This window comes from Drosophila albomicans, chromosome X, assembly GCF_009650485.2.
Source record: "Drosophila albomicans strain 15112-1751.03 chromosome X, ASM965048v2, whole genome shotgun sequence".
In the NCBI taxonomy this organism is placed as follows: Eukaryota; Metazoa; Arthropoda; class Insecta; order Diptera; family Drosophilidae; genus Drosophila; species Drosophila albomicans.
In genome coordinates this window covers 27,244,475-27,261,457 of record NC_047627.2, presented here as the reverse complement: position 1 = coordinate 27,261,457, position 16,983 = coordinate 27,244,475, and the positions used below count along the sequence as shown (strand labels likewise).

The following is a 16,983-nucleotide window of genomic DNA, read 5'->3' as shown; positions in this document are numbered from 1 at the left end:
TACACAAGAATCTAATCTCAGTATTAACTTAGATACTGAGAAATGTTCACAATGTATAATGGAAACATAATAAAACAAATATAGAAAGAACTTTTGTACTTTCTGCTTTCTTGCTTTCTCCACTCACACAAACTATATAACTAGATTGAGTTTTTAATTTGATAAAAAAATATGCGTTTAATTTTCACTGTAATTATATTAACAATATAACACTATTCTTATTAGAGGTGGAGAATTATCGATGGCACTATCGGGACTATCGATGGCACTCTCGAAAGTAGTCGACATTTTTTTAAATTCATTTGCAACCTCTATAAAGTCGGTGAGGGTCTTCAGCAAAGCAGGACAAATCATTGCAAATAGATTTAAAGACGTGAATGTTAATGTGTTGCTCTTTCTCAAAAAAAAATTATTGCTTGTAATAAATATATAAATTCATAGCAGTTAAGGTAAGCGTAAAAAATAAAAAATCATATAATATTATTCGAATAATAATTATTTATTATTGTCAGATAAAGATTGGAAAATGTGCTGGTCACTGGATCCGTGAGTCGCCTCAACTCGTACAGCGCACATTGGGATGAAATGCCTTTATTTTGGCCATAACCATAATTTTAAAGCTAGAAAGTTGAAACTTGGAGAATTTGCTGCTTATATTATTTGTGAATTTCGGATTTTCTTATTTTTTATTTTTTTTTTTTAGTTTTTATTTTTTTTTTGTTTTTAATCACCTCTAAATCGTTTTCCGGAAAATCATTTGGAATTACCCAGTCAAAAGAGGCCTTGACATTGCGATTTGTATCCAGCCAAATTTTTAGTTAGTCACCCCGATGAAGAGAAACCTTGCTTGAATCTATTGAAATATTTAACCCCCCCACAAATTCCCGCAAATTATTTAAATGTTACCTGAATATACACATAATAACTCATATTACCACATAAGTTGTTATTTGAATCCTGTTGTATCTTGCTAGATATGCTCCACGAAACACAAATATTTTAAGGTTAGAACCAACACAACTACTGCTTACGTATTTCATTAAAAACATGACAACACAAAAACACATATAATTAAAAACTTATACAAATATTTTCTACATACCATGAAGAACATTTTCCAATTTAAGGTATTTTAATAAGTCAAACTGTTTAAAAATACGACAACGCCAAAATTAAGAAACTTGACTAGTCAGCAAGCTTGCACGCACTACGTGGCAAGAACAGCTGACTTTAAACAGCTGGTGCAAGACGAGGGCTGCACAATAAAATACCAATTAAATATTTTCGATGTCTAGGGACATTTATAAGCTTGCAACATTATTGATATATTAACATGAACTTTTTAGGTTTTTGCCAAAATAAAGGCATTTCATCCCAATGTGCAGCGGCGAGGCGGATTGCATGAATCATTTTGCTATCAAAAAATACCATAAAAGTGGCTAGAGAAACTAATCTCTCGATTCGATTTAGGTTGATGGCCAACAAACCCCCCCAAGTGCCGTTATACTTGTAGTCATTATTTTGTAGAGGTAACAATAAGTAGCAGTTACAACAATTTGTTAGACTTAGACTCTGAAACATTTCCAGATCAGCAAACGTGATAATATATACTTAATATATACTTGACCTACCTACTCTTAATATATTAATGTACTATAACATATACTACTAAATTATACTCATATATGTACATATGTATGTATGTATATAGAAAGTACTATTTGCTCACTCCTTAGACAGACTTGAAATTATTCCAATTTAAAGAATTAGAAAGGTCGAGCAATTTCTATTTATTTTGAATAAGTCAGGTGATACCAAATTCAATGCTCATATTGAAAACTTATAACCTTTTCTTTAAAGTTATAGTTGCAGAGCAGGTTCTTCAGTGACTTGAAGAATTTTGTCAACGGACTGTTTCGCTGAAGACCCAAAAGATCGCCGGGCATCGGCTGCAGCTCAAGGCGTAGCTCTCTGTAGTCTTCAGCGATGATCAGCGAGATGCGACCACGCATATTGACAACATAGCTAGAATTCTGAGGTCTTGTTTTTCTAAACTCAACTGTTTGCTGCATCTGCTGGGCAAAGAACGATTGCGTTGTGCTGCGTGGAAAGTTTCGTGCACTCCACATATCCAATGTTGAGCTTATCTGCCAGATCATGCTTAATGGCAGCTCATCTGTGACATTAGCATCCGACTCCTTCATTCTTAAGCCATAAATATCCGATAAAATATTCCTTATTGCGTTCACATTGATTGTAGCCCATATATTATTAATTGATTTCGCATCTTTGCTCACCAAATCGGAATTCAAAGTCTTCAGATCATTATTGGTGGGTGTGAGTGTATAAACATGCATCAATGGCATGCAACTATTGTCTGCAACCGTTGGCTTTCTGTCATCACTGGACGATGATGATTCATCCGTTTTGGCAGCTAGTACAGTTGTAGAGGCAACATCAACCTTAGCTTCAACTGCAACTGCATCGGCAGTCTTCACTTCTTTCTTTGGCCTCTGTTTGCATTGCTTAGCTGTGTTCAAGCGATGTTCCTTCACCAGTTGCTCGGCAAGCCCAAACAGCAAGTAGTCATAAAATTTGGGCGGCGTTGACTTTAATTTGGCATCGTTGCATGCCTCGTTTGCCGCTGCCAAGCACTGATTGAGATAGAATAGTTGCGTTTTTGATATGGATTGACCCACATTGCGCGATAGCTCAAATGGATCCTGCACGAAAACGTCACATTCAACATTAAACGGTTTGATGCGCTCTTGCATGGCCGTCTCGATGGCTAGCACTTGGGCATTGTATTCGGGAAAGTTGCCCGGAACCGTGAACGCTGCTTCCACATCCAAGGCATGACCCAAATACGGCGACAGCATCTTCTTCTCAAAGTCCATGTGACTGTAGAGCTCAAAGAATCCGCTGATCAGATCAAAGGTGGTCAAAAAAGCCGGCAAAGCTGGCATACGTTCAAGGTTATACGCATAGTTAATGCCTCCAACATCGAAGACAGAAATGCCAGACTGCAGCTTCTTTATCGAGGGCAAGTGTCGTTGCTGTTGCAGCTGATAAATGATGAGCGTCATCAGGCAATAGCTTGTCATGACTTTGCCAATAATCAACAGTTTCTTGGCCCAAATCTTTACGAACAAGAACAGCTCACGCAGGCGTACATCCCGATTCAACAGTTCAGCCACAAAGCGAGAATTATGGGTGCCATTCGGACTAGACATGCTGATGTCGACACTCAAGCCACTCAGCACATGCTTGAAACGAATGATTGGAACTCGAGCATTTCGTTTGGCAATCACATCTGAAAAGCAACCCGTGTTACGCAAAAGGCTGTTGGTTTTCTCGTACAATTGACTATTCGAATTGCCGTCAATGGATTTCAAATACAAATCAATATCGCTATCTGCAAAGAGAAAGTGACATTGATTATATATACAGGGTGCGCCATCTAGACAGGACCTATTTAAATGTTTAATAACTCCGCCATTTTTCAGCCTATTTTGACAAGCCAGCCAGATTCTGAAACTTCAGCCTATTCCATTTTAGAAATGAATCGACTTAAAGCAAAAAATCAGGATGAAATTGTAGCGCTGTACATCGAAAGTAATCGTTCAATTGCAGAGCAAGTTCCCGGGACGCGTTGTGTCAAAAAAGGGTGATTTGAAGTGGCCTCCTCGTTCGCCGGATTTGACGGCACCGGACTTTTTTCTGTGGAGCTACTTGAAGAGTAAGGTGTATGTCAGCAAACCGAAGACTATTGAACAACTAAAAGCTAATATCAAAGCGGAAATTGCTGCTAGTCCGAAATGTTATCAAATACAATGCGAAATGCCCAAAAAAGCCCGATTTTTGTGTTTCTAATGAAGACGGTCATTTGATCGATATTGTATTCTGAGTGAATTGCCATAAAATGGCATTCTATACCCTAAATGAATCTTGTTTATTTTCCAAAATGGGCTGAAAAATGGCGGAGTTATTAAACATTTAAATAGGTCCTGTCTAGATGGCGCACCCTGTAGATACTAATAGTGTAATGTATTGCATACCCCTCAAAGTCAAACCCATGACAAACGAGCCAAATGGATAAACCATAACTTTGCCATGCAGCTGATTCTCTATGTACTTGCGCACTTCCAGAAAGCATTCCAATGCACTATTACCAGCATAGAAATCCAATACGGTTTTCAGTTGCTGTCCAGGTGGTGACAGGACGACAAATTCCTCCAGCAGACGTCGTTCGAATTGGGTTTCTTCGCTGGCATGCAGTTTGGTGACGGCATCGAGGCATTTGGGCAGCTTCTTCAGTGGCATGATTGGGTGCTTGAGTAATTCGTGGGCCAAACACTCTTGCAGTGTCTTAAACGGAGCATCACATACTGTGCAATTGGCCGCATTATCTTGGCCCAACGGCAAGTTGGACTTCGTTTGACGAGATTCCACGTTGTTGGTCATTGTTCTCTAAAAATGTAATGTGGAAAAGCAACAATTTAAAACTCAAAGTGCATTTTATTTGCAAGACACTACGATATATTCTAAAGCACAACTCTTTCTAACTTCTCTTCTCTTATCAGCATAAATCGGTAAGATTCACCATTATATTGACTTCCTGTACATAGTCTGGAATGCTTTCTAACAAATTTTGAGATTCATTTTTAAGAATAAGACGCTATTCGTCTTCAACACACGCTCCCAAAGTTTGTCCATGTTTGATGGAGCTGCTTTGTACTACCCGAGCCGTCTTTTCACGATATTCAATCGGATTGAGGTCGGGACTTTGCTTTCCAATCCATTCCTTAACATTTTTCGCAAAGTGTTTCGGTATGGAGGATGGGGAATATCTTGTTGAAAAGAGTCGCAGGTCGTTAAAAAATGATTTAAGCAGTCAGATGCTCGACTAATGATGTCTTAGATGAGAAGGAACACCAAAGGGTGCTTCTTTGGCTTAAGTGTAGAGGGCTAACATGCCAACATGTGAAGCATCCCCAGACCATAATATTTCCATCACCATGTTATGCAGATTGTTTCATTCTTGTTAATAACAAATACCAAATCGTGTTTGACCAAATAAGAAAAAAAAAAAACAAATAATAGCGATTTTAATTTATATTTAATGCAACGTTGCCCTTTAGTGATTTCAAATATTTTAATTATACGCATATGTAAGTGGCGAATGCATGCCAGAACCTATCAGCAATTTTAATTTATATTTAATGCAACATTGCAGCAACTAGCAACAGAAATTGTATCAAATTTTAATCGAACTCTATTTAAATTTCAAATTCAAATAAAACGATTTTACTCAAGACAAAGAGGCAAACACTATTGATAACTTGCGAGGTGAATGAACGCACTTTGATAAATAATTATGCTTAAATTATGATACACAGTGGAATTATGGCCACAGAGAGTTCAAGTTCAAGTAGTGAGTAGCTAAACTTGGTCGAATTAACATTAATAAAAGTGTCAGGAACAGCGAAGAGAGTTCGTCAGCCGTGTGAATCTGTGCATATTAATCGGTGTCGAACGGGTCAACACACACACACACACACACACACTGTCACATACAATATAAACACACATACACATACACATGAAGCCTGAGCTTCGCCATGCGAGGCGTCTGTTTTCACAGCGCGAACGTGCCAAAGAAAATAGCCGCAGCAGCAATAGCAACAGCAACAGCGGGCTGGGCATAATAATAAATCACGGGGACGAGACAAAGTTGACCCAGTAAGTGAACCCGATAAGATGACGACGATGACGATGGCGGCCCCAAGCACCCAAACACCAGGGCAACCGGCAAAAGTTCGCCCCAAGTCAAGCCGAATTGCTTGGCTGTGTAGGTGTCGTCGAACGCCTTGGATGAGGACGTGAACGTAGTAAATATGGATGCGAAGAAGGAGGTGTGGACTTGAACGTCGAGTGTTTTGAATGGATAGATGAAGTGGTAAGTGGGAGGGCAAATGCACCTTGAGCACGGTAATTGCTTTGGACGGCCGCGCTGAAAGCCCAAACAAATTATAAATGGCCGCCAACGATGGCCCGGCTCAAAGGCTTAACAAAAAAAACACCAAAAAAAAAAAGAAAAAAAACGAGCAAGTAAGATTATTAAAGTCGTTTGTGCTCGACTGTAAAATACTTTCGATTATCAGAAAATAATACTTACATATTTTATTAACAAAAACAACACAAAAAAAAAGAGCAAGTAAGATTATTAAAGTCGTTTGTGCGCGATTGAATTATATTATTATTATATTATATTTGTATGCTCCTCTTTTCACCAAATTTTATTCACATTTAATGAATATTTTTTTGTTATATTTTATTTGCACTCGCACTTCAAACGTTTTGACGTTTCACACTGAACTGTAACGATAGCCTGCCAGTAGTTACATAGTTGCACAATGAATATCGATGTTGCCGATATATCGAAACCATACGATTTCACGATAAAAATGAAATATTTTGAACAATCAGAAAATGTACAATAAGAAAATATTTCTTACTTTGAATATTATGTCCAATAAAGAAATACAAATGTTTAGCCTATAAAATGACAAATGCCATAATATAATATAAAAAAATAATATGTTATGTTAGCATTACAAAATCGATGATTTAGTTAAGTACCTTCTGATTTCTCGTTAGCTTAATATGCTTTGCTTTCTTATTATCTTCAGCCTTTTGCGTTTAACATTCATCTAGCATACCCGGTCACCCTAATTGTGGCTAAAGGGTATTATGAAAGCGAAAGAGATGAAAATGTTGATGTTGATGACGGCGACGGAGTTGGCCCACTTCAACTGGCTCATTACCCCGCCCGCTGTCTTATCTTGACGCTGTTGATCCATCAACTGGATTGCTGCTGCTGCTTCTTCTTCGGCTGCTAACTGTTAACTTGGCATCAAGAGAGGCTTCCATGAAACATTTTCTGATTGCGTGTGCATTTTTAATGTCGCTTGCTTGGCCTTTTGGCCTTTTCAGGCTGTGCTGCTATGCTACGCACTTCATTCATCAATGCGCGCCGTTGCCCCCTTTTTATACCCGCTACCCATAGGGTGGAAGGGTATTATAACTTTGTGCCGACAGGAAATGTATGTAACAGGTAGAAGGAGGCATCTCCGACCCTATAAAGTATATATATTCTTGATCAGCGTCAACAGCCGAGACGATCTAGCCATGTCCGTCCGTCCGTCTGTCCGTCCGTGCGTATGAACACCTAGATCTCAGAGACTGTAAGAGATAGAGCTATTATTTTTTTTCGACAGCATTTGTTATGTTTGCACGCAGCTCAAGTTTGTTGCAAATTTTTGCCACGCCCACTTCCGCCCCGCAAATCAAAAAAATAAAAAAAAAATGAGCCGTCTAAGGTATATTTTGAATGCGGTACTATATCGATATACCACATATACCATTTGGTATATTTTTAGTATTTTTGTATATTCGGTATATTTTGAGAATAATACCACAAAATATATTGCTTTTATTCAAAATGGGTAGCGGGTATCCCACAGTCAAGTACACGCGACTGTAGCTTTCTTACTTGTTCTCCCTTGCACCCTTGCACCCCTGCGCACAACACTCTCCCGTAGCCACGCCAAGACAAATGATGATGTCTGCCACCCAAAAAAAAGAACACAGTTGGTGGTTCCACCTGCCAGCAATCTGTTCTTGGCCAACACACAATACAACGACTCGGGCATCTTAGCACTCGACTGCCATTTACCTTTAACATTCCGCCACTCTTTCCCCCCCCCCCCCCACCAACCAACCCCCTTTGTTTTCATTTGGACCGCCCCCGCGCGTCACAGCATTACTTTGATTTTTATAAATTTTATATGGCACACGCCTTTTCTTTGACTCCACAACACGCCTGTCGAGTACGGTGAGTGCGCTCACTAATGAAATATGAATAATTAATATTGTGTGCTCCTTTTTTGTTTTACTTCATTTGGAGTTCATTATTTTTTGGCTCGCTGCATTGCTGCGCCCTTCGGCGCCAGGAATTTTGTATCTTCCTTTTCTTTTCATTTCGTGTACAATTTGTAACTGATTTGTGTGTGTGTGTGTGTGTGTGTGTGTGTGTGTGTGTGTGTGTTTGGCGTCTCAAGTATGCAGGGTCCACAACACAGCGGCACTTAACGAAATAAATTGAAGAGGCTTATTAACAAAACAACACGAATTGATGCTAAAGAAATATTTGCATTTTTGATAAGCACGAACGTGATCGTGTCATATCGATATCGATATATCTAAATGTGTCCAAGTCACTTCTGGTGTGCCCCAGGGCAGTCATTTGGGTCCTCTATTGTTCACTGTGTTCATAAATGATCTTCCTTCTGTTATTGAGCATTCCCCTGTACTTATGTACGCCGATGACGTTAAGCTTTGCCTGACATTTAATGATAGTCTTGCGAGCTCACTGTTACAATGTGACCTTAATCGTCTAGAATCTTGGTTCAGAGTAAATATGTTACATCTCAACTGCAATAAGTGTAAGCTTATGACCTTTTGTAGGGGTTCTTCCCAGTTAAATAACTCCTCTTGAGCGAATTGAAGGTGTGAATGACTTAGGGGTTTTGCTTGATGCAAAACTAAAATTCGATTAACATATTCTGTCTGCTGTAAATAGGGCCATGGGTGTTCTGGGATTTATAAAACGCTGGTCGAAAGAGTTCAATGATCCCTACATCACTAAGACTTTATACGTCTCACTGGTTCGTCCTATCCTTGAGTACGGATCTCTTGTCTGGAATCCCCAGTATAGGGTTTATCAAGATAGGATTGAATCGGTGCAGAAACAATTCTTATTATTTGCTCTTCGTAGTTTAAATTGGAATCCTAATATTAGATTACCACCATATCGCAGTAGACTTTTATTACTAAACCTTCCTTCTCTTTCTGACCGTAGAACTATGCAAGGTGCTGTTTTCATACAGAGACTAATTAATGGTGAAATAGACTCTTTGGAGCTGTTAAGTCAAATTAGTTTTGCAGTTCCTGTCAGGATCACTAGGAATGTTCTTCCTCTTCTCATTTCACGTAGATCTACTAACTTTGCTTGCCATAATCCCTTCCGTATTCTGTGTGTGAACTATAATAATCTCAATAACGTAGTTTGCTCTAGTAAATCTATTCCTTTGCTTAAAACCTTATTATTAGCTTATTTATCGAGTATTTAATTGTTATTTATTTTATTATACATTTATTCTAACATATTTTTAATCTAATTTAATTAGCTGTCCAGCGTCTTTTAATATTTATTCGCGGTTTTCGTTTACAAATTTATTTTGTTTTGTCCGCGCGTCAACAAGCCCGTGCTTGGTATCGCTGGGCCACTTGATGGTACTGCCGTTAGTACGTCAACGTCCAAATATTACATCTGCAATTTTCTGCAAACAAAATTTACACATTTATTACCTTTAGAGCCGGCAAACACATTGGTATACAACTTAACTGTGGCGTTCTGTGGCGTCACTACTAAAACTTTAGCTAAACATAAAAAATACGTTCAAAATATAGACAAAAAACATGTATTATTTGAAATTAATATAACAAGAAGAGTTTAACAAGTACGTTTTTTTATAATATCTCAAATTTTAGAAAATACCTTCAACTTCAAAATCCATTACAAATATTATAAACTTGGACACGTAATAAATGAACTGACCACTTCAAAGTTTGCCATGAAAAAGGTTGGACAATTTAGAAACGATTTGTTTACTTTTCGAACATTTTTGTTGCTATGACTTGTTTTATTTTTGGCCTATGGACGCAACCACTGTGCGTTGCAATGTGAATGGCAAACGAAAAGATGGCCGTTAGTGAATGCTTATTGCATACTGCATAAAAGAAACGCGAAAAATATAAAATATGCAAGCAAAGCCAATTGTTGCATTATGTTGGTGGCGCATTGTGCGCATTTAATTGCTGTAAAACATTTCGAAATGGAGTTGTGCAAGTAATAGTATAGTAATTAAAGTTGCCGCGCGCAATGTGAACGCAAGAACAATGTAAAATTGTTGAGCCAATTGGCCTGCTGCAAAAAGCATGTGTGCAAATGTGTAAGTGTGTGTGCGTGTGCGTGTGTAACGGAATGGAATGAAAATGCAACAAAAATGCCAGACATCTGGGCGTTAATTTGCCAACCGATAAGACGCAGTGCATGCAAATGCCGAGAACAAATGGCAAATGAGATTTGTATGCCACCTGCTGCGGCTTCTACTTACAAAGCTGTCGTCACCTTCTCCTCCTGAAGGCAAAAAAGGCTTAGCGAGTGAAAGCGAGATAGAAAGAGAGAGAGAGAGTGTAAGCAAGTAAGTGTGATATGTTTTTGCTGGCCAATTCTAATACCACATTATTTGTGTTGCACAATTTACCATGTAATTATGCATGAGGCATAAAAACGTTGCACACACTACGACGTGTGGCAAAACAACAGCATTTGAATTACAATCCCAAAAATACTGAAATCTGTAGACCGCCATACCCTCCACCCCACCCCCTTGGCCCATCAACCTGGTCTCTCACTCAACCCCACTTATCCGTTATCCGTCCGTCTATCCGTTCATCCGTCTGTCTGTGCGTGAGCGTGGCAAATGCATTTTGCTCTTTGAATTTTAATTGCGTTGACGACGACGATGGCGACGTTGCCGCTGTTGACCTCGCTCCGAGTCCAAAACACTTGACATTCTTTTTTTTTTTTTTGTATGCTCTTACAACGGGTGTTTTTCATTTCATACGAGATGTGTAACGTATCTAGAGAAAAGAGCTTAAGGCGGGAATAAAACAAGTAAGAAAGTTACAGTCGAGTGTGCTCGACTGTGAGATACCCGCTACCCATTTTTAATAAGGGCAAAATAATGCGGTATTATTTTCAAAATATACCGAAAATACTAAGGAAATACTAAAAATATACCAAATGGTATGTTTTATCTGATCGCAACCAAATTTTCAGGAATCATAACTACTATAGTTATTATTGTATATACCGAAATTCGTAACTCTAGCTTTAAATTTACGCTTGTTATTCGATTTTTTTGATTTGCGGGGGCGGAAGTGGGCGTGGCAAAAATTTGAAATAAACTTGATCTGCGTGCAAACATAACAAATGCTGTCGAAAAAAATTATAGCTCTATCTCTTATAATCTCTGAGATCTAGGTGTTCACACGGACAGACGGACAGACGGACATGGCTATATCGTCTCGGCTGTTGACGCTGATCAAGAATATATATACTTTATAGGGTCGGAGATGCCTCCTTCTACCTGTTACATACATTTCCTGCCGGCACAAAGTTATAATACCCTTCTACCCTATGGGTAGCGGGTATAATGAAGGGGATTAAATATATTGTTCGTAATCGCATTGCAATAACTAAGTTTTTAAAAATAAATATGTATGTCGCACTTTATCAAAAGACAATTTCAACATTACATGAATATTAAAACACATTTATGAATGAACTTAAGCAGCTCAAATTCTATTGTAAGTTGCTTACAAGTCTTTGGAGCTTAAAGGATTAAAAACACATAAGCAGATAAACAAAATTCTATTGCATTTAAGTATTGCTTAAATGTGTTTAATGCTTTGTATATAACCGCTTAATATTTTAATTATAGTAACGATTATTTTTTAAAAATGTCAAGTTTAAATTCATCGTTAATATGTGAGTTATTTCGCTTTTTCCTGCTCTTTATGTGCTTAATAAACCCTTAGCTGTGTTAATATAGTTATTATATTAATTTATTAAAATATATCATTGTATAGTATCTAGATCAATGCGTGCTAAGTGAATACTATTGACTTTTCTTTTATAATAAACTAATAACCAATAAATAAATAGTTTTATGCAGAAATTTAAATATATTATACATATATAACTATTTATATGTAGAACTATTGATCAAATTAATAGTTTTATGCAGAAAGTCTTAGATATATATGTAGCTAGAATTTTTCATAAGTAGAACTATTCACATGATCCATATTCATATTCATATATCCTTGAGCAAAAAGTTTATGCCATTTATTGTTTGGAATCAATAGCAAAAATATTTTTCAACTAATTTCTTAAATTCTGGACCATTAAAATAATGTATGACAAGTCTTTTAGTACACATTGTTATTGGGAAAGAGTATTGAACTGTCGTCTAATTTTGGGTTTATTTTGGTAACCAAAAGTTATTGCTAGCCCTGCTTAGCTACAAGTGCCAGGAGTGTTGGGGAGAGGGAGGGAGGGACGTCAGAGAGGGGGAACAAGGGTTGCGGTCGCTTTGGCCCCTTCTCAGTTATAACGCTTTTAGTGTCGGCGACATCGACTAATTTGTCACTTTTGTCACTTGGGCGCAGCTCGTTGAGTGGGGCAAGAAAAGGGAGAGTGTGGAAGGGAGGAGGAATGGGAGATGGGAGGTGGGAGGTGGACAGCATATGGCTGTGCTCGAGAACCCTTTTCAAGGACATTTCGTATTCAAATAATGTTTGGCGTTGTTGTTTTCGGTTGTATTGTCTTTGCTATCGTCCCTTGCACTCGCAACGTGTACGTTGACCATTTTTTGTATTTTTATTTTATTTTTTTTTTTACTGGGTCTCCTTGTCGAACTTCTTGCCCCTTTCAACTCATTGCGCTTGCTTTATTTTTTTGTATTTTTCGTTTTTATTATTATTATTTTGTGCGTCGAGTTGGCAGCTTATGGCAGCCAAGCGCAAGTCGGAGTCGTCAGTCTGTTCTCTGGCCTCTTCCCTTCTCTTCTCTTCGGTTTGTGCTGCCTGCCTCTTGGCGTGGCACGTACCATTTAAAATTCTCTGGTATTTGGCATTCGCACGTAATTAGCTGTTAATTTGGCCGCCGGTTGGCAACTGAGCCGCGAATTTTACTTTCCACTTGACTTCAGTTCAGTTTCGTCGCAAATTCAGGAAAAGCGGGCCAATGACAGTGAAAGGGCAAGGGCAGCAAACAAACGAAGCGACAGATAGACGGACAGACAGACAGACAGACAGACGAACAGACTGACAGACCACACAAAAAGACAGAAAGACTCGTGTGCTTTCAAAGAAGTATTTTTCCCAACTCCCCTTAAGTTTGCGGCTGCATTTTCAAGCAATTAGCGATTGATGTTGCCATTTGGGTATTAAATTCATTTTAAAGTATTATGCACAATATTTGACTTATTTAAGCATGCGATTTTTGAAAAGTGATGCATTTTAGCACTTTGAGGAATATAATTCATTACATACCGAAATAAGCATTCAAAAGGTGAAAAAAAAGTATTATTTTAAATATACAATCAATGAAAACTTATAAAGTTTCAGTATTTTAAATGTACAATCAATGATATTGGAGAATTCAGTATTTAAAATATATAATCAATAATAAATTAGATTTCAGTATTTTAAATGTACAACCAATGACCTTTAAAATTTCTAGTTTTGTAACAAAAATACTAAATATCATATATGTATTTAGTTTATTAAAACATTTACTCAAAAGACGAAATTTCAGTATTTTAAGTGTACCATCTATAAACTTTTTAAATTGCAAGTATTCTAACAATTTCAATCTTACAATTACTATTTTTCTGTACAAAAAAAAATAATAATGAAACTTTACATGTTTGAAGAAACTCTGGAAATCCGGAAAATATGTATTTGATTCAATTATTTAAAAGGTATTAAACAAAAATTTGTAATAAATACTAAATAACTTGGCTTAAAGTTTTTAGTATTAAAAAATATCAAATATTAAATAAAATTTGTACTACAAGTTTTTAGTATTAAGAAAATATCCAATTTTAAATAAAGCTTTCTTAGTACATATGTTAAAGTGAATCAAACTGTCTTTAATTGTTGAATTTGATGTTTATCTCGCTGCTGATAATGCGGCAAAGTGTACTCAGATGAATCATTTCTTGAAAAATTCAAAATTCTAAGCATGCTAATGGACAAACAGCTAATGCTTTAGATTAAAGCTTATCTAAACATAATGGAGTGTTCCTTCTCTCTCTGTCTGTCTCTGTCTTAGTCTCTTTCTCTACGTCATTCTCACTCTTTTTATACCCGCTACCCATAGGGTAGAAGGGTATTATAACTTTGTGCCGGCAGGAAATGTATGTAACAGGTAGAAGTAGGCATCTCCGACCCTATAAAGTATATATATTCTTGATCAGCGTCAACAGCCGAGACGATCTAGCCATGTCCGTCTGTCCGTCTGTCCGTCCGTCCGTATGAACACCTAGATCTCAGAGACTATAAGAGATAGAGCTATACTTTTTTTTCGACAGCATTTGTTATGTGTGCACGCAGATCAAGTTTGTTTCAAATTTTTGCCACGCCCACTTCCGCCCCCGCAAATCAAAAAAATCGAATAACAAGCGTAATTTTAAAGCTAGAATTTTGCGAAAATTCCTGAAAATTTAGTTGCGATCAGATAAAAATTGTCGAAGTTATTAAAGAAATACTTTTGTATGGGCAAAAACGCCTATTTATTGGGGGTCTTAGTTGCTTTGGCTGACAATCTGGTACATTGTGCCGTCTATGGTAAATTTTGAATGCGGTACTATATCGATATACCAAATATACCATTTGGTATATTTTTAGTATTTTTAGTATATTTGGTATATTTTTTATAATAATACCCCAAAATATATTTTTAGTATTTTTGTAGTATAATTGGTATGTTTTGAGAATAATACCGCAAAATACCGCAAAATATATTGCTTTTATTCAAAATGGGTAGCGGGTATCTCACAGTCGAGCACACTCGACTGTAACTTTCTTAATTGTTTTTTTTTGTCGTACTGTCTCAACTCTTTGGCTGTTGCCTTCGCACTCATTTGCTTAGTTCTATCAATAATTGAGTTAACTTTAATTGCGGCTATGCGAGAGTTGTGTAGCGAGAGAGAGAAGAGGAAAGAGAGAGAGAGAGGATGTGAGGTGAAAAACCCCCCCGCGGATGACACTAAATTACTTGACCCGGCCGCACCAACCACAAGCAAAGGTATGGCAACCGTAAACTTTGCAGCTAATTATAAATGAAATCGGATATCAAAGACGACTGAAACACGCCTTTGTGCAACACCAACACCAACAGCAACGCACACACAGACAGACAAACACATAGAGATAATGACAATTCATTTGAAGCCAATGGCGTGTGGCAAGTGAGGAGTGAGGAGGAAGGGGAGGAGATGAGAGGGGGAAGCGAACAGAATACGAAGCTGGAGCCCAGTCAACTGCGCTGCGGTTCTAAGCAAACAAACAAACAATGGACGACGCTTGTTGTCCTGCAGCGCCCCACTTAGGGGAGGGTGGGGGTGACTGAAAGTGGCAGCATAAACTGTGAGTGTATGTGTGTGTATGTGTGTGTGGTGGGTTGGGAATGAGGCGTGGCACGTGAAGGCGGCAAAGGCAAGAACAAAGTGGAAAATTCATAAAATGTCATTGTCGCTTTATTAAAACGCGCCAAAAACGCAGGACACAAGACACACACACACACACACACAAACACCAACACATGGATAATAGGTGGGAGGCGGTGTTTGCGGGGTTTGTTTTGTTGGGCTGGCAAATTGGGCGACAACGGCGACGTCGACGTCGACAACGTTGTCTGCGTTTTGCCATCGACAGCTGTTGGCGTCATTTACAAAAGCTTTTTGGCCGTTTTATGGGATTTTGCAACAGTTTCATTTTCATTTTGGGCGATAGACGCGACGAATCCTCTTCTCACTCTTCCACTCTCGCTCTCTCTCTCTCTCTCTCTGTCTCTCTTTCTCTCTCTCACACTCTTTTTGCTGGGAAGTTAGCTGCATAATGCTGCCATTAGAAGTTGGAAGTTGCCGCCAAGCACTTGCTAACGCCAAAAGATGATGAGCAACAACACTGCCAAAGAGGAGTCATCTACATGTGTGTGTGTGTGTGTGTGTGTGTGTGTGTGGCATGTTGCGACAACGATAATAGCTGGCAACGTTTGTTGATTCGCTCTCTCTCGCGCTACGTTCCCAACGTTGCCATCGTCATCAGCATTTGCAATCCCCATCATGGTGTTATATTCCCTCTCTCTCTCTCTCTCTCTCTCTCACTCTCTTTCGTCCTGCTCCTTATGCTGCATGTCCTTGTCAGCGTCATATTTGAACTTTTAATATTGACGCCATTTAACACGTTCTGCTGCAAATTTTATAAATGACTCTGTCTGTCGCCTCTGAGGTTGTGTCTCTCAATGGGGACTCGAGTCGACTTCACACTCAGCTTCTCTTGCAATTTGATCTTTGATTTTGTGGTAGTGGCAACTAACGAATAATTGAATGCAATATGAATGAGCATAATACTTCACCTTGTCTCAAATTTTCACAGCTTTCATATTTTCTCTTCATATGTCGATTAGCTTTTGATTTAATTTCATCGTTACTCAAATTACACGACAATTTCAATTATTTATGAGCCACAATTTGCAATATTTCATCATTTTGTTATCGACTCTATTTTATCGCATATCGATAGTATCTGTGATATCGATAGTTTGCTTGTCAATCCCTAAGTTCGAAGGAAGAACTTAAGAAAGCATACATTCAATGATTAACTTATAAGTTCTAAGTTAGAACCGGTTCGATTAAATGTGGTTCAGCAATATTTCTAAACAAATTACAATTTTCACTTCAAATATACTATAAATATTTAATATTATTTACCTAAATAATGCTCTGATATACTTAATTCTGAACTAGTTCGAGAGCTATTAAAAGAGGTTCAGCAACATATTTAAGCAACTAAATCATTTTAATGAATCTGTTAAAAATCGTTCTATAGATAAGTTGAAAGATTAATTCTGAACCGGTTCGGGTGCTGTTTAAAAAAGTTATTTACAATATTTCACTGAACCGGTTCAATCATGTGTTTGATTTATTTTGTTTAAGAAATCTTCCTATAAGTAAATATGTAACTATAAAAACTATGATTAAATCTTTCATCATTTTCCGA

General features: G+C 37.7%; 1 protein-coding gene across 1 annotated transcript; it reads right to left on the bottom strand.

The window, feature by feature from the left end:
* Positions 1-1,780: 1,780 nt before the first annotated feature.
* On the bottom strand, positions 1,781-6,378 carry LOC117570504 (uncharacterized). The gene is made up of 3 exons (XM_034252204.2): positions 6,179-6,378; positions 4,059-4,470; positions 1,781-3,415 (listed from the first exon to the last, which is right to left on the bottom strand). The coding sequence occupies exons 2-3, from the start codon at positions 4,462-4,464 to the stop codon at positions 1,821-1,823; spliced, it is 2,001 nt and encodes a 666-aa protein (XP_034108095.1). The 5' UTR covers positions 4,465-4,470; positions 6,179-6,378; the 3' UTR covers positions 1,781-1,820.
* Positions 6,379-16,983: the final 10,605 nt, after the last annotated feature.